We start from the raw sequence: 26,597 nt of genomic DNA, 5'->3' as shown, positions 1-26,597 counted from the left end.
TAACATAAAATATATTTAAAATAAATTAAAATAAGACTTACCGATGGTATGAAATGCCTCGATTGCTGATATTATTTCGTCTGCTATCATTTTTCCACTCTAATACCGAACAACACGCTCTAAATAATGAATAAATATGGAAATAAGGTTTGACAGTTGACAACCGACTCCAATATTTTTCTGCGCACAACTGAGAGCGAGTTAGGTGATCTTACCTTACTAGTGACACGTGGGCCACGCCCACATCGCACTTCTATTATGTTCTTACTGTTCTGTGTGTTAAATCTAAATCATTGCTATAGGTATATTTTCTATTATAAAAACTTATTTCTTTGGTGATAGCACTAAAAGATACAACAAGTTAGGATTAAATTATTCAGTACTAGAGACAGAGACAGAGTTACAGTACAGTTACTACTACTTTTTCTCGGGTATCAAAATATCTCCATACCAAATTTCATGCAAATTGGTTCAGTAGTTTAGGCGTGATTGAGTAACAGACAGACAGACAGAGTTACTTTCGCATTTATAATATTAGGATGGATTATTTTTATTAGGGTATTATAAAAACCATTTGTCTGAAGCTAGATTTTGTATCTTTTGTATTTTAGTGTGCTTTAAGTTTATATTTTTTGTTCCTCGTTATGTCCAATTGTGCCATAAATCTGATTTGACCATTAGATTTTTCTTATACTGTCAGTGAAGGAAGAATTTGTTTAATTTAGCGTAGGTATATTTAAAATAGCTTATCATGCACTAATAATAAGGATTAAAATGAAATATCTGTATTATTGTATGCAAAATTGCTTTATTAACACAATATTATTCTTGCCTAACCTCACGCTTATTTTAACAAAATAAATTAAATTTAAAAACAAATATGTTTTACTTCTTTATAATATCATTAATTAATATATTAACAATGCCAACTAACATGCTTCACGTCATAAAGCTTATATTATCTATTTTAATCTGTGGCTACCATTATATATTTTATCTGTGGAAAATAACAGACCATGGCAACTCTTTAAGCTTGGTTATGGAATATTTCTTTTCAAACGGTATTAACTTCGCCAGGGCTTGTTTATTTGGCCTTTTCTTTGGCTTTGATTGGCACAAATACTTAGTAAAGATAGACTTTGGTTCCACATCATCCATTTGGCCAGATTCACTGCTTAATATGCTATTGTATATGTAGTCTATGGGCACAGACGACACAACATATGAATACACATTATGGTTTTCAGCTTGTAGCTTTTCCATCTTTTCAAAAATCGTTGCCCAAGTCAAATCAGCGTCTAAAACTTGAACATTAGCGAGCACCTGTGAAAATAACAATATCAATATAACATAGATATGTATTTTAAAGTGAGAAATATGTTACATAATTCATGGCACATAATTTTTGCTAAAGTAACAAAATTCGCAGTTTTCTTTCTATATAAGACAGGTCTCGGTTGTATCAATGAAAGGTATGACCGGGGTAAATAATTATTTATACAGTTCTCATTTTAGTTTACAGCAAACAGACATAATATATTAAAAACCAAAATGCTCATGCAGATGTGACATCCGCCAACGTGTCAGACTTCCTAATTGTACCTATATCGTGGTGAAACACTTAAAATTTCATCAGGTATTTGCAGTGGGATTAGAAAGAGCTAAAACTCATGTTTTAAATGGTAAACCAAAGCTTTAAAATACCTCAGTTACATCATTGATTATAAACATCTTGAAATATTTCGAGAACATTCTCTCCACATCTATTTCGTTCTTGAGGTGTATCACTACGGTATACCCCTTATCGCTATACCGTTCTATTAGATTATCCACGTAGTCTATGTCATAGATGCCGCCATTCACGAATATGGCCAAGCGATTCGTGATCGGCATGTGGCTTTCAACACTGGTGAAAATGATTAAATATTATGTCCTGAGATCTACGTTAATTAATTTAAACCTTAAGTGAAAAGGTGTAGTATAGTAGTGGTAAAAAAGCAATGGAAAACATAATGTTATAAATTAATGTCAAAAAAAAGACGTGTGGCACTCGGGGACTGCCGCGGTAAAGCTATGCAGCATGCTATGCCTTCAAGCCACACCTCGGTCGGAGTGGGGAGCGTGAGGTTTTTTCGTTACGGAATTTCTCGATTCGGTCCCCGCGCTCAAGGCCCGCGATAGAAGCTATGCAATAGCTTAAAAAAACAAAAACGGTTTCGAGGAATCGACGCACCGCCATTTAATGAGTACTATTGATAAAGTAACGAGGACTCTCTTATACTTACCTATTATTTATGACTTTTTTTTAATTAGTACTTTTTAATGTTCACCTGCTAGAACAGATAAGTATAGCATGTCCACGTTTCCTCAACTTATGGATAATCGAGTACATAGCGCGCTGAACAGAGTATTTCTGGTATGCCGTGCATTCATCCAGGATTATAACCGGAGGGGCTCCGATGACTGCAGCGGCGAAATGTATGCGCGTTTGTTCGTTGGGTTCCAGGTATTGAATGAGCTTGTATGTGAAATTGTGCAATTCTGGAATATAGAGATTTGGTATGAGAAGAACGTGCTGAATATTGTCACTTATCGTTAAGGATGCGCGATGGAAGCTACCTATAGTTATAGAAATATCGAAATACCATTACCTAGATAAAATATGAAATTATGCGAGCGTAATGTTATAGGTGAAATTCTTAATAACAGTGGTTCGCAGCATAGGTTAAAAAACATGACAAATTATGAATTCAGAACTCCTGCCGATTTTGAGAACGTCGCATCAGTTAAAAAAAAAACCTATTTGTTATGTGAATAAAAATGACTTGATAATAAGGTAATTAACATCAAATTCGTGAAAGAATAATATATTACCAAGCGCATCAATATAATTGCTAATCTCCTTCCTCACGTCCGATCTTGGCACTCCACGAAGCACTGCTATGAGAGCCAGCGCATCGTACACTGTCATCCAATGAGGTAGAGGATTGTGCCGACAACTTAGGCTTATTTGACGACTATACTGTAATAATGATTTTGTAGGTGACCCAACCAACTAGCTTAATTAGCCGTTAAATTGATAGCTTAGCCTTTTGGGCTTGAATGTTTACTACCTGATATGGATTTCTATCCAAACTCCATTTAGACATGCTCCATAGTTTGCCTTCGTTGGGCAATTTTAAGCCTGAAAGAAAAACTAGTAAACTAAATAATAGTTAAAAATTCTCTGACAAAATCTGACCGATGTAGGTAGCTGGTAGTAAGTACTTAACGAAATCGGAAAAAATATAAATATTATCTTCTTACCAGCCAGTAACTCGCAAAGCTTCAGTCTTCCATGATGGAGTAAACCAGATAATGCCAATGCTTCACCCCTGCCAATCCCTAAGTTAATATGTTTGATGACATACTTCCCATAGTGTAGTTGAGATACATTGGACGCGAGAAGATACTCTCCGAACGTGTCCCTTTTGATTGCTAAAAAGGAGAGTTACATTTTTTAAATTTATTCAAAGTTAGATAGTAATTATTTAATCAAATAAAGGTAGCTATAATAAGTATACGGATAGCAAACATCGTAAATCGTAATTAAACTAGAGTAGGTAACTAACTTAGTTTTGAGAATTTAGCATCGAAGATTTTAACTCTTTCCATAAATATGACTATGTGTAGGTGTAGAAATAGATTATTATTCTTCAGACCTTCTTTTTGCTTTTGATACAATTGCAAAACGATCTAATTACAATTATAATGAGTGAAACTAACATGTTTTAGATCTCATTTCAATAGTTTTATTTACAACATCTTCCTTTTCTTGTAAAACACCCAATGAGTCAAGACTAGTTTCCTTTTTGTCAATATAAATCCATTTGCAAATGACGTACGAGCAGAACCTTTGGATATATTTATATTCCCAAATAAGCAGAATAGCTGTGAAAACAATGGCTATAGAGAACATCGCAAATATCTCCATGCGGACTCCAGGCGCGTTTTGGAGATAATACTGCCTCGAGAAACATTGCTGCAGGACGCCGCATTTTGCTGAAAAACAATAATAAATTGATATTTCAGTAATGTAAGTGTAACGTAAGTAGGATTTCCGGCAGAAAAATTAAAGAAAAACGTGTGGCACTTGGGGACTGCCGCGGTAAAGCTATTGCATAGCATGCCTTCAAGCCACACCTCCGTGCCCGTCGGAGTGGGGAGCGTGAGGTTTTTTCGTTACGAAATTTCTTGATTCGTTCCCCGCGCTCAAGGCCCGTGATAGAAGCTATGCAATAGCTTAACCTCCTGGGGCCTGCGGTCATATATATATTACATAAACAATAAAAAAATATTTCAACGCCATCTTTTGCGTATATGCGGGAATAATACCTCAAATCGATGTAGTGGTATGTCATCCGCTTTATTAAACGGTTTTTGGTTTTATAAGTGACAGTGATTTGAAGTATTCTCATTTCGAAGTTGACGGTGGCTGTGCGACGGCAAACACGTGGTCAGTAATCTTACATTTTTAGTGGAACCATTAGTATATTGCAGTATATCTTTGTATATCTAATTATAATAGATATTATTTCTGCAACCGCAATAGTTATTTTGTAAGATAAATCTAAAACTTGTGAAAAATATGAATGTTTTCTTTTATGTCATACTGGTAAGACATTTGGTCTCAATTCTTGCCAAATTGGTATTGGTTACAAGGGCCCCATGTATTACCTATATGACATTATTTAGTTTATGTTACAGATTTTATTATAATTTTCAAGGATTATAAGATACTGAGATCTACCAACACCTGGATGAGTCAAATATTGACCTATATGATGGACCTATGGAGTTTCTTGCCGGTTCTTCTCCATAGATACTGCTTTCCGATTCGGTGGTAAATGTTAATACTGTTATGACGATTCAAAAGTGCTTTTAGAAGAAGTCTAATTTAATAAATAAATGTTTGAGATGAAGATAATCCCCCAAATGATACCGATGAAGCCGCCCAAACACCAGAAAATGAGTCTTCTTCCATTCGTCCAATGAGTATGAGTCACGTCAGTACAGAATCGTCACTATATATGTCATCTTCAGTTGTTGGCAGACCATTTCGGGGACGCACATGACGTGGACCAAGAATTAGAGGAGGCTGACCAAGAGGATGGATTAGAAATAAGACCTATGGGTGGACGTGACAATATAAATACACCGCCGCGCCGGTGCAAAATAATTGAACTGGTTATTTCTCACCCTTAAAAATACCTATCTTTGAACCAAGTTACAAAAAATAGATACAGAACAATAGATAGAATAATAAATATTAGGTTTCAAGTTTAAAAATATATAATAACTAAAAAAACAAGTAGTTTTTCTTCATTTTCATAAACTTATTACACTTGGAACTGGGACCCCCTGTAATATATAAATGACATAAAGAAAATCCAAGTTTTCCACGAAAGATTTTTTTTTCCATTTTTTTTAATATCTATAATTGCATTAGAACAGATACAGCTAATTTTTATTAAAAAAGAAAGAAAAAAAAATCCTGGGTCTCAGGAGGTTAAAATGTTTAGGACTAGGTACTTACGACAACACTTGTGGAGAGTTTTCGACGAGCAGAGATTTCGCCGTTTGAATATATTGCATTCGCTATTATATAGAAAGATTTTCTTAATCTTAATTAAAGCGTACGCCATATTGAATTGCGGCGAGAAACTTAGGAAATTCAGGACATAATCAAGAGCATTGCCGTAAAACAATTTAGCTAATACTGTAGTTTCACCTGAAACAGCAATTTGATGTAGTAAAAATAGATGAGAAAAAATATACTTACACAAGGTAAGGTTAAGAGGTAATGTATGCTCCACCTTAGGCCGTGTGTGTACCTATACAACTTACCTAGCATAAAGCGAAATTACTAAAAACAATACAAATAACTATGTAGCAATAATTAAAATCCATCTTACCAAAAACGATATTCACCATGATGAAAATCATGGAATTCAGTGCCGCACGTGGGCCCAAGCTAAATAGATAGGCTTGTGGTATGCAACCGATTCCATATACCGCCAATATCACGGTTATTATTGCTGCAAATATAATCTGTTGATGTTTGACGTATAAAAATGGAAAACTGGTTATTTAAATTGTACTAGGCACTACGATTTCGATTGCTATTTTAATCAGGAGCGTAGCTACCGCCGTATCTGCCGTATCAATTATACGAGGCCCCCCAACATGCGTAGGCAAAAATTACTAAAAACTTCCCAAATTTTTTTTTCAGAAATGACAAAAGTCAAAAAAGCATTTTTCTGGCCTCCTGTGTGTAAATTTAATTTGAATTGTTTGTAAAAATTTTGGAATAAGTGACAGATAGATAATTATGATGAATAGGTACGTAAATATTTCTTTTAATTTAGTGCAGACATTTTTTTTTTCTTTTGTGAGAAATCTTTACACTTCCTAAAGGCCCCCAAACAATTTTTTATACGGGGCTTCGCCAAGGCACGCTACGCTTCTGCTTTTAATCGTTAATTATTTCATTAAAAGCTGCTACACTTACCTATATCAGACACGCCAAAATAGAAGGGAGCCACTAAAGTCATGATTCCCACAATCGCCCCTGACATCACAGCCACAAGAATCCAATAGAGAATAAGATCACATAGAAACATTGAGAACCAATATCGAAGTGGGGAGAAGTTTATGGTGTAGCACTGAAATATTATATAACTACTAGCTGTGCCACGCGGTTTTACCCGCACTGCTCCGCTCCTGTTGATCTTAGCGTGATGATATAATATAGCCTATAAGCCTTCCTCGATATATAGGTAGGCTATCTAACACATTGAGTTACTATGTATCTAACACCGAAATAATTTTCCAAATCGGTAAGGTAGGTAGTTCCTGAGATTAGCGCGTTCAAACAAACAAAATGATTATTGTTTATATTATTCATTGAACAAATATGTATGTCTGTCTATCTGTTACACGTTTATGGCAAGGCAGGCAGCAGGCTGCAGGGAGGTTCTAAAAAAATTTACCTACCGCTGAGATAGAGACGGTAAATTCGTGACTATAAGTACGTGGGCATTTTACAAAAATTAACTGGCGCAAATTTATTTTCTTTTAGCTAATTGGAAAAAACATCCTTAAAGAAGTAAACATTTTCATTAGTAACTGTACCTACCTGTGTATGTCTTATAAACCCGCTCTCCAAAGACGGTATCAGAATCATGTGTGATATTGTTAGAATCAGCAGAAATTGTATAAATATAGGCGGGTGTTCTGCATACTTTACCCACTGAAATCGAAAACGGTAATAGCCTAATAACAAAGTTATTACTTTAAAAATAACTTTGTAAGTACCATCTTCTAGGGTTTGATTTTACGCGAGTATTATACATTTAGAAATTAAAGACTTTTTAACGGATTTTAAACGCGATTTATTCATTCTATTATTTTCCCGACGTTTCGAACACTTTACAGCGAGCGTGGTCACGGGGAGACTCAAGTCTCCCCGTGACCACGCTCGCTGTAAAGTGTTCGAAACGTCGGGAAAATAATAGAATGAATAAATCGCGTTTAAAATCCGTTAAAAAGTCTTTAATTTCTAAAAGTACCATCTTACAAAAGAAAAACTTCTCTATAAATTATATAATTTTTTAAGATTTTGTAAGTGTGCGTTTTACACAAAACAAAATAGGCAAAAACAAAATCATAATTATACTAACTGGTGTAAGATCCAACGCTAGTGGGTCATCAGTGACCTGAATAGTGGAGTCTGGAGCCATGGTATAATGCCTCATCAGCGCCATGTATACGCGAGCTAAAGACCTGGCAGCCGCTCCGTGGTCGTAATGTATTGGACTGTATAATACTTTAATCTGCAACATTTTAATGTATTATGCTGTATGAAGTTACTTATCCGTATTTAGTATTAAAGCTATTTAGCTGGTATTCGACGTAACAACTAAATGAGAAACTATCTACCTACCCTTTTAATTGCATCACTATCCGTTGATTAATCAACTAGAAAGTAAACTAGTAAAATACTAGATGCTACTGAATGTAAACTTGGTGATTTGATCATAGGTGCTTTAAGTTATGTCGAGATTATTGGAATAAGGTTGATTCGCTATTTCGTAGTGCAAAATGATGAAATGGGGTGGTCTACAGCGGTAGAGCCATGTGATTGTTTTACCAGGACCATATATATGCATCCATATGTTTTACAATTTATAAGAAAATAATGAGGTATTCACGATCGATATGGATCGATATGTGATGAGTAATTGAGTAGCTTACCGATATTATGTCATTAATGGACGATACTTCCATTCCATAAGCGAACATGTAAACATAATGCTGGGGAGAGTCTATGGCCCTAGTCACCAGATATTCCGAGATGCTCTAAAATTTAAATTAATTTAAATAATTACCTACTAAATTATTGAGACACCTTTAATTTTTAAATGAACAACAATTTAAGATAAATAAAAGTTATATTTACTTCTGTATGTTGAAGAGCGGTGTATGCCATATTCTCAATTTCTTTTTCCGCTGCGTTCGTTTCGGATAACACGTATCTGTGACAATATAATATTTGAAATTTTAAAAACCCGTATGAAAAAAAAATATACATCTCAAAATCAAAAAATAAATTAACTAACGCATTGGCTATCGATTGAGCGGCGCTTGAATTATCAGATTGTAATACCAATGTCGTTTTCTGTTCTAACGCTTCCACTGTTAAAATCTAAAATGAGAAATAGATACAGTATAATATAAATATAACAAGTATTCATTATGATTATAAGTGAATTGTTTTATTTTGAAAAGTACAGAACTGGAGAAAAGTTAAATCTAACGAAATACTAAAATTAAAATATGAAATTAGATCTGTAGTTGCTGAAAGCGAGAAGATTTTATTTATTTGTTTGGCTGAACGCCCTTTTCTTAGGAACTACGGGGTTCTATTTGAAAAATTCATCAACAGTGTTAGATAGATAAATCTACTAATCAGATAGCCCATTTATTGAGAGTGGATATAGGCTATATTATATCAACACACTAAGACCAATTTATAGAGGGGAAGCAATGCGGGTAAAACCGCGGGACATTGCTAGTCATATAAATGTCTAAGATTATAAAGTAGCAAGTTATTCATACATCACCGTGCAGAATCTTTTTAGCAACTCGATCGTGTTCTATATCAGTCAAAACTTGAGACAAAGATAGACCGATGAACACTCCAGCAATTAATGCAGACAATACCTGTTAGTCATAAAATTATTTTATTTTAGTGCTTTAACTTATGGAGTTTCTTGCCGATTCTTCTCCATAGATACAGTTTTCCGAATCGGTGGTAAATGTTAAAATATGTATTGACGTTTCAAAAGTGCTTCTCGAATAAGTCTAATTGAATAAATAAATGTTTGAGTTTGAGTTTGAGTTTAACTCCAAAAACCTCCGGGGCCTACAAAGGTTCTGTAATCCTAAATCAACTTCGCTATTGGCCAAATAAATTGAAACTTTTGAAGGTAGAGCTCATGTTATGTAGGCATGCGCGTTATAGCAAGAAATTCCTTCTGTTTATAATATGTACACCTAGGCCCTAGCATGTTTATTACCGATTTTGATGGATTTCAATAGAGATTGATTAATTTAGTCGCGAAGTCTAAGCGAGCGAAGCGGGCAAAGATAGAGTTTAAAGACGTAATGTTACTTTCATTAAACCGTAATATTATAATATACATGTTATATGAGTAAAAATTTTATGATATTATAGTAGTAACATAATAGTATTACCGTACTGACTAAAATAACTCGGTAGTGTCGATAAAACGAAGTGAACTTCTGTCCAATGTACGTCAAATGAGTAACATTCTTAAATTGTACATCTTCTCTTTCAGGATTTTCATCTAAAATGAGAATAAGTATTTCTTACATATATTTCTAATGTGAAAATGCTATCTATATTACAACAAAACAACTAACTATTATTGAATTATTTATTTATAAGAAAGTGGATATGTCTATAATTACCCATTAGATGTGCTAGAGCTGTTCTAGAAAGTTCGTGAGTTTCTGGTGTTCCGTGAATCGAAGCTCGTGATTCAAAGATAGCTCTGTAAAGTAAAATTAATTTTAAAAGTATATTTTTTAATTCAATTTCAGGCAAAAAAATGCTTAGGTACGCATTTATTGTTCCTTTTTACTATATTTGCTACTTTGCTTATTCTATTTCTATGTTTTATTGGTGATGATAACTTCAGGCATATCCTTATCTTGATGTATTTCAATTTTGTGACTTCCTGTAAAATGTCTGGAAAAACTTTAAAGAAAAATGTCATACTTACTTACCTATAATTTCATGTCTTATATAGCTAACAGAGCTATTTACCTGTTACAAATCTCCTCCGAATCAGCAATGCTAATAGAAATCGATAGAATGCCGTATTTAGATTCATTATCATTCAGAGTTTTAACAAAATCCGCTACTTTCCCAGTAGGTCGTGTAGGAACTCGCAATATCAGTAAGGTACCCAAATGGGCCCTTACAGTAGCTCCAACTTCTGAAGCTTTATCTAATAATTCATCCTTCCCTTCCGTGTATCTATTCTTTCTGAATGTTATTCTTAGTCTGTATTCTCGACCTGAAATAAAGTATCATTTATTGTCTATATTATAATATATAAAGCTACACTACCACTCACTCACTCACTGACATCGCTTTTCTCGGAAACTACGTGGAAAGTGGGGGGGATTTCGACGTGATCGTGTAGAGGTGCGCCGAGTGACCAGAGGAAAAATATAGCGATCTCGATCACCTTCGAATACCGAGTGGACCCCTGGTGGTGCGCAGAAACGGTGCCACCTGGAGGGGGGGTGTCTGAACAAAAAATGCTCGGAACTGGTGGCGATTACCAGGGATGATGGAAAAATGGTGATTTTCGCGAAAACAAGATGGCCGCCGTACTTTGCCAAAATCGCCGTTTATGAATCCTTACGTCTCAAATTTGGCACACGTGCTCTGTTCGAGCCGGCGAATCGATCGGTGCCCCGTTCGAGTGGCTCCGGGCCCCAGTTTCCAACTTCCATACAACGTAAAATCCAACGGCCCGCGGAAACGGTGCGAGTTGGGTGGGGGGTGTCGGAACTAAAAATGATCACCACCCTGGGACGCTACCAGGGAGCCGTAGTGGGACGCTCGATTTTGGAATTTTTTCCATTTTTGGCGCAAACATAAAAACGTAAATTTAGACGAGGTGGCGCAACGGAGAAATACACCAATGATGCATTCGTACTCGCCCAGCTCCCAGGATATCCAGAAAAATACGAAATCTTAAACTTTCCCTCATCTCTCGAAGACGGTCAACGGCCCGCGCAAACGGTAGCAGCTACATCTGGGGTGCTCGAACTAAACTTGGAGTAGACCTCGAGCAATTACCACAGAGTGCGAAAAAAATTCAAAATGGCGGAAAAAATGGCCGCCGCCATACAAATTCTAAAACGGCCACCGCTGGTGTGATCGCGCTGAAACTTGGCACAGGGGCTTTAATCGAGCCGCACATTAAGGTGGGATACTCATAATTGAATTTCCACCGCTGGTTTCCGAGTTTCATACAACGCGAAATTCGACGGCTCTCGGAAACAGCGCGAGATAGGTGGGGGGTGTAGAACTAAAAAATGATCAGGAAGATGGGGTGCTACCAGGGCAATGGAGAAATTTCAAATTGGACGCCATTTTTTTTTTCAAAAATGGCCAATTTTTCAAAGCAAGATGGTGGCGCCGGTTACTTTACGATGGGTCTAAAAATTGACTTTTGTGCTCTTATCGGCCATATTTACAAAACTGCATACTCAGAATCTCTCTCCGACCCCTGGTTTCCATTTTCCATACATCAGGAAATTCAACGGCTCTCTGAACCGGTGACAGGTAGGTCGGGGTCGCCTAAGTAAAAAATGTTTAAAAACTTGGTCCGCTTCCAGGCACATAAAATTTTTTGCTAAAAAGCGAAATTTTTTTTTTCGAAAATTTTGTATGGAAATTTCCATAGTAGGAAGGATGATTGAATAGCAACGGCAAAAGGTGGTACCGCGGGCTGCTTGCTGCCCGCGCACCGCGCAACCTCGAAGGTCGACAGCCTCCCGGAGTAGAAAATATTTGAAATAAGTAATTTATAAGCAGTTTCGACTGACTGTGGAATCGCTGTTAGCAGATAATAACAAATGGATAAGGAATTCTAATGCATTTTCAAATGACTGAAGATTTCTTCCCTGGGACGCGCCGCGGGCTGCTTACTGCCCGCGCACCACGCAACTTCGGTGGAAGATGGCCTCCCGGAGTAAAAAAAAATGAATAGGGAATTTATAAGCATTTCGGACTGACTGTAGAATCGCTGTTAGCAGATGTAACAAATGGACAGGAAATTCGAATGCATTTTCAAATGACTGAAGATTGCTGCCCTGGGATGAGCCGCGAGCTGCTTGCAGCTCGCGCACCACTCACCCTCGAAGGTGGACAGCCCTCCGGAATAGAAAATATTTGAATGAGAAATTTATGAGCACTTCCGATTGACTGTGGAATCGCTGTTAGCAGATAATAACAAATTGACGGGGAATTTTAATGCATAATAATAATAATGAATTTGATTTTAATCGACGCTACTAAAAAGACTGAAGTTTTCAATATGTTTTATACATCTTCACACATAATAAACTGAATTCGCAAGGGTGATATTACAGTTAATCTGTTATCGTTAAGAAGTTATTTAAAGCTTATTTTTCTTTGTTAATTTATGTATGTTATTTTAATTTAGTTAAGTTTATTATGTTTTATAAAATTGTATCTCTGTCGCATTGGGCATTGTCCTGTAATGGCATGTGATGTTTTTTTAATAAATAAATAAATATTTTATTGAGTGAATAAGCCAATCGTTCACGCTTTATAAGCGTAGGACTTACACCAAGAGTAGTACACTACTCTCTGTTTTTGTATCGAAAATAGCGTATTTTTGTATTGCGAATAATGTAGTTCTTGAATTGCAAGTAAGGTAAATAGCACAACTAAATATTATGTAGTAATTAAGTAGGTATATTAAATCGTTTTTATTCGGTTTTTTTAACGTAGTTTTTTTTTTCAAATCAAATCATTTATTGCATACTAATATATTTTACATAATATTAGAAACCTTATGCAGGTATTGCAATATAATATTATATTTAAATTACATTAATATTGTCACATACATTTCAATTTTCCAATACACAGATTACAATTACATACAATTAATATACAATTTAGATATGTCCGGGATTATACATTATAAATATTCGTAGATAACGATATAAGACGTAAATAGAAATACTCATATAGATGCATAGATATACATTGATTGCGATTGATTTATTTGGTAGGTTTAGTTAGATCGAAGTTTTCAAGTTAAGTTTAGTTTGGGATTCAGTAGGTTTAGATAGTTAGGTAAGTATAATTTATTTTTGTTAGTTTCAATTACATTTATTAGGTATATGAGATTGGAAAGACTTAACCACACGAAAATTCAAGTTTAGCGTAGTTTAGCTTCGAAATATTCATTTATTGAATAAAAGCATTTTTGGATTAAAAGGAGCTTTAGTTGTTTGTTAAAAGAATAAATAGTTTTTGGGTTTTTAATTTGGTCAGGAAGTTTTTTTGTTATATATTTTTATAGCCATGTGATAGGGGCTATGATTTAACATTTTGATTCTTGAGAATGGTAGGTGTAATCTATTTTACACGCTTTATTTAAAGCGCGTATTTACTTCGTGGTGTTCCTCGACTCGTGAAAATGTATTAATATTTTTATAGACAAATGTGCAAATTTCGTGTAAGTATATACATAGATGGTAATGTTAAAAGGTTATATTTTCTAAAGTATGGTTTGCAACTGTTTGTGTTTTTTATTTGGGCTAAGATTCTCACGCACTTCTTCTGCATTTTAAATAAATCATTAACATCAACGCTGTTTCCCCATAACATCACACCATATCTTAACCATGAGTAGGCGTACCCGTAATATGCAGATAAAGCGGTGTGTAAGTTTGTTTGCTATGTTTTATCTGGAATAGGGCATAGGTAAATTTCGACAACTTAGATTTTAAATATTCAATATGTGTTTTCCAATTAATATGTTGTTTCCAAGTTATTTTTATTTAATACTTTTTAGTGTATTTTTCATCACGAATCAATGATTTTTTATCAGTGACTGTAGATTGTAGAATCTCTGTTAGCATATAGTAACAAATGGACAGGAAATTCGAATGCATTTTCAATTGACTGAAGATTTCTGCCCCGGGATGAGACGCACCCGCACCTTCGAAAGTGGACGGCCCCCCAGAGCAGAAAATTTATGAATTGGGAATTTATAAGCACTTCCGATTGACTGTGGAATCGCAGTTAGCAGAAAATTATAAATGGACTTGGAATTCTAACACATTTTCTAATGACTGCCCTATTGCTTCAACCCAGGGGCAAAAGGGGCTCGCGGGCTGCTTGCAGCCCGCGCACAACGCACCAGCTAGTTATAATATATAAAGCTACACTACCACTCACTGACTGACTGACATCGGGTTTCTCGGAAACTACGCGGAAAGTTGGGGGGATTTCGACGTGACCGTGTAGAGGTGCGCCGAGTGACCACCGGAAAAATATTGACATCTCCAACACCCTGGACAAGAGAGTGGACCCCTGGAGGTGCGCAGAAACGGTGGCACCTGGAGGGGGGGTGTCTGAACAAAAAATGCTCGGAACTGGTGGCGATTACCAGGGGAGGTGGAAAAATGGGGATTTTCGCGAAAACAAGATGGCCGCCGTACTTTGCCAAAATCGCCGTTTATGAATCCTTACGTCTCAAATTTGGCACACGTGCTCTGTTCGAGCCGGCGAATCGATCGGTGCCCCGTTCGAGTGGCTCCGGGCCCCAGTTTCCAACTTTCATACAACGCGAAATCCAACGGCCCGCGGAAACGGTCCGAGTTGGGTGGGGGGTCCCGGAACTAAAAATGATCACCACCCTGGGACGCTACCAGGGAGCTACAGTGGGACGCTCGATTTTGGAATTTTTCCATTTTTGGCGCAAACATAAAAACGTAAATTTAGACGAGGTGGTGCAATGGAGAAATACACCAATGATGCATTCGTACTCGCCCAGCTCCCAGGATATCCAGAAAAATCCGAAATCTTAAACTTTCCCTCATCTCTCGAAGACGGTCAACGGCCCGCGCAAACGGTAGCAGCTACATCTGGGGTGCTCAAACTAAACTTGTAGTAGACCTCGAGCAATTACCACAGATAGTGAAAAAAATTCAAAATGGCGGAAAAAATGGCCGCCGCCATACAAATTCTAAAATGGTCATCTCTGGTCCGATCGCGCTGAAACTTGGCACAGGGGCTTTAGTCGAGCCGCACATTGAGATGGCATACTCATAATCGAGTTTCCATCGCTGGTTTCCGAGTTTCATACAACGCGAAATTCGACGGCTCTCCAAAACGGCACTAGATAGCCGGGGGGTGTAGAACTAAAAATTGATCAGGAAGATGGGGCGCTCCCAGGGCAATCGAGAAATTTCAAATTGGACGCAATTTTTTTTTCAAAAATGGCCAATTTTTCAAAGCAAGTTGGTGGCGCCGGTTACTTTACGATCGGTCTGAAAATTGACTTCTGTGCTCTAATCGGCCATATTTACAAAACTGCATACTCAGAATTTCTCTCCGACCCTCGGTTTCCATTTTCCATACATCACGAAATTCAACGGCTCTCTGAACCGGTGGCAGGTAGGGCGGGGTCGCCGAAGTAAAAAATGCTTCAAAACCTGGTCCGCTTCCAGGCATGTAAAAATATTTGGTAAAAAGCGAAATTTTTTTTTTCGAAAATTTTGTATGGAAATTTCCATAGTAGGAAGGGTAATTGAATAGCAACGGCAAAAGACGGCGCCGCGGGCTGCTTGCTGCTCGCGCACCGCGCAACCTCGAAGGTCGACAGCCTCCCGGAGTAATAAATATTTATTAACTTTTGAACTACCGCACGAGCCAAGCGAGCGAAGCGAGCGAATCACGGCAGCGGCTGGCGTAAATATTTAAATAGGTAGCGAGGAGCGAAGCGACGAGCGTGTTAGGTTAACTTTTGAACTACTGCACTAGCCAAGCGAGCGAAGCGAGCAAGTCACGTCAGCGGCCGGCGTAAAAATTCAAAGAAGTAGCGAGGAGCGAAGCGACGAGCGAGTTAGGTTAACTTTTGAACTATCCCTTTTACCAGACTCACAGAAAAAGAATCGAAGGAATTCAAAGAAGACTTGTTCGCCAGCTGGCTTACCGAGCTGGTATCAAGAAATCATTGACTCGATATGAAGACAGACTTAAATATTTCAATATGAGATCTCTTGAGTCGCGTCGCACTATAGCTGATCTTCTGTTTTTGTATAAAGTGTTTAATAATGGTTTCGACTGTCCAGCGTTACTAACCAGATTTAATATTAATGTACCATCTAGAGTTCCTCGTCAACCTCGTTGCCTTTTTAGTGCCCCCTCTTATCGGACAAACCTTGGTAAAAACTCACCAACAGTCAGACTCACCCATGAGTATAACAAGCTCACTGGTATCTCGCAAGACATAGACATCTTCAGTCAATCTCTAACACGCTTCAAATTGTTAATCCTTCAATTTAGCCAATGATAAAAGTTTCTATTTTTCCTTTATTAATTAATGTAACCAACCTGTATAATTTTATTGTAGTGATTAATTTTAATATACCTAATTGTAATTGAATAATATTTGCAATTTTAATAATAATTATGTATTTGAATTCTGTATATAATTAATTGCTCTTTAATTTTTTATTATATAATATTTTTTTTTATAATATTTTTTTATAATTTGACGAATATAATTGTAATTTTAGATTTGTAATTGTAATACTTTTTTGGTTTTCCTATATAATTAATGTTATTAAATTTATTTTAATATTTTTAAGAAATTGACGAATTGTAATTGTAATTGTAATGGTAATTGTAATTGTAATTGTAATTTTAATTTTAATTTTAATTTTAATTGTAATTGTAATCCATTCTGAACGCTGTAATTTCCTTTAATTAGAGGTGTAGAAGATCATGTACTTGTATTAGATGTAACGAATGTAATCTGTATCCTCTGTCGGAAATTCTAAAATAAATAAATAAATAAATAAATAAATACTGCACTAGCCAAGCGAGCGAAGCGAGCAAGTCACGTCAGCAGCCGGCGTAAATATTGAAAGAAAGAGCGAGGAGCGAAGCGACGAGCGAGTTAGGTTAACTTTTGAACTACTGCACTAGCCAAGCGAGCGAAGCGAGCAAGTCACGTCAGCGGCCGGCGTAAATATTCAAAGAAGTAGCGAGGAGCGAAGCGACGAGCGAGTTAGGTTAACTTTTGAACTACTGCACTAGCCAAGCGAGCGAAGCGAGCCAGTCACGTCAGCGGCCGGCGTAAATATTCAAATAGGTAGCGAGGAGCGATTAAGCGACGAGCGTGTTAAGTAAACTCTTGAACAGAAGCGACTTTAGGGCGATTCCCACTCAAACAAAAAAACTACGTAGGTTAAAAACTATTAAAACTACGTTAAAAAAACCGACTTCAAAAACGGAAAAGTAGGTTCTTATTTTTAGTGCCGAAAACATAATGATTTTGATTTTAAACGAAGCTACTAAAAAGACTGAAGTTTTCAATACGTAATAATATATTCATCTTCACACATTTATTGAGTGAATGAGCCAATCGTTCACGCTTTATAAGCGTAGGACTTACACCAAGAGTAGTGTAGTTTTTGTATCGAAAATAGCCAATTTTTTGTATTGCGAATAATGTAATTGAATTGCAAGTAGGTAGTTCTTGTATCGAAATAATCGTAGTTCTTGTATCAAAAAATAGCGTAGTTTAATAAGTGCTTATGCTTGGCACCGACTTCAAACCTATATAGTGAATAACACAACTAAATAATATGTAGTAACTAATTAATTATTTTTTACTTTTCCGTTTTTGAAGTCGGTTTTTTTAAAGTAGTTATTTTTATAGTGTAACGATATCTTATTCGATACACCCTTTGACTTTAGTGCTATGGCTTTCACTTAGATATTTTTAGTGCCGAAAGCATAATGAATTTGATTTTAAACGACGCTACTAATGATGACTTGAAGTTTTCAATATGTTTTATACATCTTCACACATTAATTGTCTTGAACAGTTTATTATGAAAAGTCACCGCTATTGATTAGACACATCAAAAAAATAAAATTCGGGATCACGTTTCAAAAATTTAACCAATATTTGAATAAGTAATTTATAAGCAGTTTCGACTGACTGTAGAATCGCTGTTAGCAGATGTAACAAATGGATAGGAAATTTGAATGCATTTTCAAATGACTGAAGATTTCTGCTCTGGGATGAGCCGCGAGCTGCTTGCAGCTCGCGCACCGCACGTCCTCGAAGGTGAACAGCCCCCCGGAATAGAAAATATTTGAATGGGGAATTTATAAGCACTTCGATTGACTGTGGAATCGCTGTTAGCAGATAATAACAAATTGACAGGGAATTTTAACGCATTTTCAAATGACTGAAGATTTCTGCCCTGGGATGAGCCGCGAGCTACTTGCAGCTCGCGCACCACGCACCCTCGAAGGTGAACCGCCCCCCGGAATATAAAATATTTGAATTTGAAATTTATAAGCACTTCCGATTGACTGTGGAATCGCTGTTTGCAGATAATAGCAAATTTACGGGGAATTTTAATGCATTTTCAAATGACTGAAGATTTCTGCCCTGGGATGCTTCGCGGGCTGCTTGCAGCCCGCGCACTACGCTCCCTCGAAGGTGGACAGCCTCCCGGAGTGGAAAATACTTGAATGGGGAATTTATAAGCATTACCGACTGACTGTAGAATCGCTGTTAGCAGATGTTACAAATGGACAGAAAATTCGAATTTATTTTCAAATGACTGCCCTATTGCTTCAACCCAGGGGCAAAAGGGGCTCGCGGGCTGCTTGCAGCCCGCGCACAACGCACCTTCGAAGGTCGACAGCATTCCAGAATAGAAAATATTTGAATTGGGAATTTATAAGCATTACCGACTGACTGTAGAATCGCTGTTAGCAGATGTAACAAATGCACAGAAAATTCGAATATATTTTTAAATGACTGCCCTATAGCTTCAACCCAGGGGCAAAAGGGGCTCGCGGGCTGCTTGCAGCCCGCGCACAACGCACCAGCTAGTCTATAATATAACATACAAAAATCGAATACTTAAGGTTATGAGTATATTGTACCGAAGTATATCTTTTTTTTTACTCATCATATAACTTTAATACTTTCACTAACAAAGTTAATCTATGTCATCAAGTATCATGCATTTATTCTTACCGTATTTGAAAAACATATAAGCAGGAGTGCCGCCAAAAACCAAAGCTCTATTGTCAAAAATAAACACACGGTCTGCATACTCCATATACACACTGGCATAACTCACTTTTATCAAAGTAATGTATTTCCTGTATAGCTAAAAAAATTATTAAAAAAATTATGAAAGTTTACAATTTATTTTTCCAAAAAAAATGATAATGATGTATATAATAATGTACCATAATTTTATCCTTGATAACCGCTGTATAGTGTGGATCCCCAGTGAAATGAGGTATTATAATTATCTGCAAAATTAAGTTAATTTGTACAAACACTTAAAACAAGCTTATTATAAACTCATGAAATTATTGTAATGTCACCACTCCTTGATATTCGTTAGAGTACAATCACACTTCACAGTATTACAATATTATTTTCCTACAGTAAGGAATCGCCTTTGATGTCGCGCGATGCCGCCGCCAGTGTAGGTACTCACGCTGCCACGTGTAAATATGCTAGGGTTGTCACCAAATGGGATAGGTTCAGTAGTTTATGCGTGAAAACCATACATACACACAAACCTTTTCTCTTTATAATATTATTAGTATGTATTAGTATAGATAGGTACCCTAGGCTCCAAAAGCATTGCAATCGCCCAACACAGCTGTCCTTTATAATATCCGTCCAAATTCCGTATGTACTCCCTTTTCACTCCCTCCAAACCGCACTCTTTGAGGAGATATTTCGATCTCAAATGTCCATACTCCGACACGTATTGGCTTGTTTCGTTCCAAAGACAGATCTTGGAATTTAGAAGAAACATTATTTATTTAATAAGTAAAAGATAAAATAGTAAATCTTTTAATCGATGTGCGAGTGTGACTAAGTTCTTAAAAAAAAGAATAAAGCTTTATACAGAACCACGCTCGCTATACAAGTATTAAACGAATGAAATGAATGTACCTTATGACTTTTATGAAAAGCTGAAGAAATATTTAAATATTTTATTACTGAGTTAAAATTAGTCTTGTCAAAGTCATGGTCGTCAAAGCAATTGATGCTACTCAATGTTAAAGTTGGAGATAAAAAATACAATGAAATATTATGTCTATTTTGCTTACAGAAACAAAGAATATAAAGTGCTCTTCAACCGTCAGATCATCAATGAGAAATTCACTGCGATGGCAATAGCCCATCATTGTCTGCATTGACATTAGATTCAATCCAGGCCTTAGCTCCTCACCGAGGATGTTAATACTGCCTTTGTCAGGAAGAGTCAATCCTAAAGCAAATTCTTTAATATTACCGAAGCAAAATATACGCATATGTAGATGATTTCCTTGGATATCTACTTTTGATATCGATTTGATGTTATGACATTCATTTTATCGACATCACTACCTAGTCTTCAGAAAATATTGCGAGGAATTGTGAGGAAACATGTGGCATCTACCAAACCAAATGGTCCGCGTGGTGATTATAAATCAAAACATAAAAAGCCTATGTTTGTGCAGAGGGAGAAAATAAGCGATGATTTATTTATTTATTTTTGGTAATCCAATGATGCATATAAACTTCTTACCCGTGATAAGATCTTCAAATGTGGTCATCATTTTCACTTGTATGAGTTCTGCGTGGAGAATCGTAAACTCGCCCCGGTAAATATCTAACGTTATATTATTTAGAACCGGACGATCCATTATACTCTAAAAAGGACAATTTGAAGAACATTATGACCATATGTACCTATATTACAAGATACTTAATTATATTATATGCCTATGTAAATGTAAAATGTACCTTGGACACGTTACGCATACTAATAGCCTTCGCTACAAATTCGTCTACCTCTTGCAATTTGTCCCGTTCCCTGCCAGTCGGATTTTCAATTTTATGCAGCACGTTTACGTCCTAAATAAAACGACATAAATGTTTAAAAGTATGTTAATTTAACTGATGCTTTCTTTTCCTTGAAACGACTTTTAAGCGCATGAAATTCAATGTGATTAAAGTTTCAAGCTTTCTGCGTACTTTTCCACAACTTTTACAGACTGTTGTAAAATTTTCAAAATATGATTTTGAGATAGAGATTCAATATCTACCTCAACTTTCTTAAACAGAACCGTCTTCCATGACACTTCTCCTCCTATTGCTATCTGTTTTACCGTGCGCTGCAATAACATCAACACGCTGAAGTATGCGGCTATCAAGAAGAGCCAGAAGAACGTCGTAAATATTATGGACTGTCCCTCCCAGTGGTTTTCCTCTGAAAATGTCATATTTATTTTGTACCTACACAAAGTTTTAACAAAGAAAAAATCTGATTCTTTATTTTGTTTTTATGCTAATATCAACCTTTATGATATGAAGCTAATTATGTGTTTTCTTGATTGTTGTGGGCTTTTACCCGGGTTTAGCTTTAGTTGCCAAGTCAATTAGCTGGTATCAAAATCATTCCATAGTAGTCAAAAAAGTAGTTTTAAATTTTATTTTAACAAGTGTGATGCGTACATATTACGATAATAATATGTAATTATTATTATCGTATGCTTATCAAAAGCTCTAAGTTGATTTATTCCTCACGTCCAGTCTGCAGCAGCGCAAACTCATTCATCGCGTGGTGCAGCCCCAGGGGCGGTATGATCACATGCAGGAGGAAGGTGAGAGCCGGGTGCGCGGAGTCGATCTGGTGGTGGATGATCAGCTCCGCCACGAACATCTGCATCAGTGTGAACAGTGTCGTCCATACGATTGCAACCCACGCTGGAAAGAACAAGTAGAATTTGGTGCATTAAATACTATTATTTTATATCTTTATCTAAATACATAGCCCTGAATTTTGCTTGAGGAATATCTTTATTAAAGTTGTTATAACTTCTTTTATATGTTTTTTTAATTTTGTTTACACATTTTTACACATTTTTTAACTTGGCTTATGAAATTTATATTGATCATACAAGAGACAATGCCTGCCAGGAAACGAGAAAACAATAAAAAATCCATTTCATACAAAACCATTTATCATTCAAAAGTTATCGTGTATAAAAGTATATTCACTTAAAAGCTTAAAAAAATATTATCACTTGTATAAAGCCGTGAGTTTAAAAATAGATACCTGTATCATGAAACATAGACATGATCATCGCCAGCATAATCATAACCGACACGTACGCGAGCAGTATCACGAAGCTGTACAGCAGGTGGATCCACCTGAAGATCAGCAGCAGACACGTGCTACCGAGCAGGCAGACAGGTAGGACCGTGAGGTAGGCGTACACCAGCCAGCCGAGGTACATGGATGAGTAGTCTACGTTGCGGAGGCGGAGGGCGCGCTATAAGTACAATAGTACCTAGTAAGGAGATGAGTTAATATCGGTGGTAAATGTTAAAAGTTTGTAATGACGATTCGAAAGTGCTTCTAAAAGAAGCCTATTTGAATAAATAAATGTTTGAGTTTGATTTTGAGTTTTAGTGAGTGAAATTAGAAGTTCGATTATTTATCTCAACATGCAAAGGATTTGTCACAATTTTTGGAGTGTAATCTAAAGATTATAAAAATAATTATGTACACATTTTAATCGTATTAACTGTGGTAATAACTAATAACCAATCATTTACTTGAGTTGTAAACATTAAAAAAAACACAGGATAGGAGCAGTGAGAACAAGTTTGTGATTTACCTAGTACCACAGCACAGACTAATAGTAACGTGACTAAGACCTAAGACGTGTACCACATAATAATATTTATAAAAAACACCTTAAAATACAATAGGTAAAAAAGCTCTGTTACTCACATAGATTTAGAAAAGCCAACCTTAAATCTATTGATAGTCTCCTTAACAACCAGCGCTTGGGTTTCCAAAACTGGAGGTAACAAAGCCAGAGTAAAGCACAGAAGTATCCCCGAGATAGCCTGCCTTACTCTGTTCTCTTGCATTAATGGTGATACTGGCATGGACACTAGACTTAACTGAAAATTAATAAATACATGATTCTGCAACTGGACGTCAAGCGCGTGTATTGCATGAAACTAGAAAATAAAATAATTCGATTTTTCTCTAGATCGTATTAAGTAGTTATGTGAATTCAGTTCATCTACGTGTAAAAAAAACGTTTTTACGGATGTTAATTGAATGTGCTTGAAATTAAACAGAGTTTTCTGAAGGGATTTGTATTGTTATGCTATTGTAGGTCAGTAATGCGATTCATAAAAGTACCTACTAAAGAATCGTACATACATTTTAGATATATTCTTATTTCTTTGAAAGGCAAACCAAAGTTATAGTTTTAGTAGAAGTAGCGGTAGTATAATAATTATTGTACATGATTGACATTGTTATAAAAATTATGATAAATCATTATTAGTTGATTCAATAATCATACCAATTGATCGATAATTTTAGAAAGATGTTCATCGCCGAAATAGCTCAGTTGGGAGAGCGTTAGACTGAAGATCTAAAGGTCCCCGGTTCAATCCCGGGTTTCGGCAATCTTTCTTTTTATTATACTTAATACGCATCTTTAAAAAAATATTACCTATTTATAACTAAGCTACGCTTAGAGCATTCTCTAGGAAGCTACGCATTATATTTTGAGCATGACTTTTTGTTAATATCTCAACATGTTTTGAAGCGCCTTCTGTATAAGAATAGCAAACATGAGAAACGTCGTTCATGCCGAGCCGTCTACTCACCTACTTTACTTATTTCTCCGTTAAAATAGCAAATAATACATGCCTTGCATCAAATAGGCTATCAGATATTATCAGCAAGCGGTGAAAACAGAAGAGCAAACACAAAAACTAAAGTATTCAGCAAATCAAATCACAAATTCTCATACAAATGTTCTCGTTAACGGTACGAATACTTAGACGATATTTTTCGTTGTTTCAGCTCATCTAATTACCTCATATGAAGGTGGTGTAACACTGACATGTTCCAGCAGTGCTTCGCTGACAGCCAGCTGGACGGCCAGGAACCCACTCCTCAGGTGAGGGTTGTGCGACACCGTGTTTTCTGGCCTAGTTGCGTAGCGGGCTCGCTCTGTACTACGAATGCTGAATCTCCACATTCTGTTTACCTTTATGGTAGCATTTTGCGTATTAAAAATTAAATATCGATTTAAAAATGAAGAATATACGGTTCAAACTTAGACTCTACATCATTTATGGGAATGCCGGTAAAAACTAGAAACAGACGCATTCATTGTATCTGCAAATACCTAAGTTCAGTTTTTTAAATTCAGTTTTTTTTTTGCTATAAAATTTTATCATAGCATTTTGTAATTTAAGGAAGTTGAAAAAAATCGTCTGTTGTTAAAATATTGTTTTTGTCTAACATGCGATCTTTAAAAGAACATAGCCACAGATCTATTACACCAGATCTGTGAACATAGCCAACATCGTCTATTGACACTTCAAAGTTCTAATTTACACGAGTTAGATGTCGCATAATGTCACAGATAATATACTGGATATTATGACGTCTATCTTTAAAATAATACCTCCAGCTTCCAAATAACCCATATGATCGGGTTATTTATCGGCGTACCCTGAGACCGATTGTACAGCATATTGTTAAGGTCATCCTCGGTCGACGCACTCATTGTATCTGCAAATACCTATGTTCTTAGAATCATTACGTAGCATATTCGCCATAGTAATAATAGTGTGTACATACACTTGTAAAAAAGCTATGAAAAACCTCGCGCCGTCAAACAACACTCAGGGCTAATGTACTGACGACAAGTATGTCTTTCGGGGAATTATTGAATAATTTAACTTCTGTGTTTGTTGGTATCAAGTATTATTGAAAAGAAGAGATTCGTAACATATCATTAAGTGATAGGCAGATACATCATGCGCCTTCGTACATGATAAATGATAATAGAGTCATCGATAAAGATCTAACTCTAAGCCTATGGTCGTAATTTCACAAAGCATTACTATTGGAACTGGTCTAATTTATTAAGTTTATAAATGTCCATAAACTATATTTTATATAACATATAATATATTTAGAAATTAACCTAACCCTAGAAAATACTATATTATAATATATTTTCAATAGTATTCGTACAATTTAGTAGATATAAACAGAATCAGTTTTTCGGTCTTGAAAGACGAGTACTAAGTTAAGGTCTCCAACATATTGTTCATAATATTATAATCTTCAAATTATTAAACACATAACAGTGTTCAACACATACGCCTAAGGGGCCATCAAAAATGTGACAACTTGTAAAAAGGACGGGACGGGTTTCTTAAATAAATTATGGATGGCCCCTAATTCGCCAACAAATACCTGCATCGCTCTTAACCAGAGGTATTTAGATAATACTATACTAGCTCTACAACCTAACTTCTAACTAACTGCCATACAATATAACATACCGACACCCAACCGCCCAGCAGCCTTGTTCATAATATACGTATACGGGGGGATGTCAGGCGCATATCCGAGTATATTCTGCGTGTTGAGAGACGCTATGATGTCAGCAGACGTGAGCGGTGGTTCTGGTATCGCTTCGATTGGCGTCATGAACACTGGCTTCGCGATGTACACAGATATGGAGTAGAGGCAGAGAGCGAATAATGTTTCCATTACTAGGATTCGCCATCTACGTCTGGGAAGAATTTTTTAAATTATGAATGATAAATTAGATATGATTATACAATTGGATTCCATCTTACAGGTATTACTCGATTTAAAAGTAGGCTACTGTAATATTCGCTTTGAATAATAACTAGACGGTCAACAGGACTGTAGGTATGTAGGTAGTTCTACTAACATACCTAGTGCATATAAAAAATATCATCTAGGTATTAATTCACTACTTAATAATTTTTATTTTATCCATAAAGCTCTGACGCACGACTGGAACATTTCCAATTTGTTTAAAATTACGAGATCAGCTACTTACTGTCTTTGGAGATAAGACTTCCAAAATAATGTGCTGCAATGTCTCTGAAATCGGCTGTGGATAGATTTTTTCTCCTCCGCTGTCATTATTTTTCTTCATTTACTCTTATTCAAGAAAATATAACAATAATATTTTCACCTAGGATTTATTGACCATTCATTCATGTCAAAACGAATACTGACATACTGACATTGTGTTTATTTACTTTTTACTTGATAATGAGTTCCTATTGGCTATTACCTACACTTTTATTACAGCTTGCTAAGTAAGCTTGTAT

The 26,597-nt window shown here is 36.1% G+C and overlaps 1 protein-coding gene and 1 non-coding gene across 2 annotated transcripts; one reads left to right on the top strand and one right to left on the bottom strand.

Moving 5' to 3' along the window:
- Positions 1–842: 842 nt before the first annotated feature.
- On the bottom strand, positions 843–26,406 carry LOC123705983 (ATP-binding cassette sub-family A member 17-like). The gene is made up of 33 exons (XM_045655107.1): positions 26,321–26,406; positions 25,791–26,023; positions 24,902–25,008; positions 24,305–24,478; positions 23,214–23,369; positions 22,513–22,729; positions 21,981–22,160; positions 21,500–21,663; positions 21,198–21,308; positions 20,980–21,103; positions 20,519–20,679; positions 20,026–20,199; positions 19,637–19,702; positions 19,419–19,554; positions 10,394–10,646; positions 10,036–10,118; positions 9,799–9,911; positions 9,160–9,264; positions 8,661–8,746; positions 8,501–8,576; positions 8,296–8,400; positions 7,722–7,874; positions 7,178–7,291; positions 6,551–6,704; positions 5,955–6,077; positions 5,576–5,770; positions 3,766–4,041; positions 3,307–3,477; positions 3,114–3,184; positions 2,875–3,022; positions 2,331–2,541; positions 1,705–1,906; positions 843–1,323 (listed from the first exon to the last, which is right to left on the bottom strand). The coding sequence occupies exons 1-33, from the start codon at positions 26,404–26,406 to the stop codon at positions 994–996; spliced, it is 5,058 nt and encodes a 1,685-aa protein (XP_045511063.1). The 3' UTR covers positions 843–993.
- Positions 23,816–23,888, top strand: Trnaf-gaa. The gene has a single exon. It is a non-coding gene; the product is annotated as a tRNA-Phe (tRNA).
- Positions 26,407–26,597: the final 191 nt, after the last annotated feature.

This window comes from Colias croceus, chromosome 1 (assembly GCF_905220415.1).
Source record: "Colias croceus chromosome 1, ilColCroc2.1".
NCBI classification, from domain to species: Eukaryota; Metazoa; Arthropoda; class Insecta; order Lepidoptera; family Pieridae; genus Colias; species Colias croceus.
The sequence above is the reverse complement of the archived record's forward strand: the minus strand, read 5'-3'. Positions and strand labels throughout refer to the sequence as shown.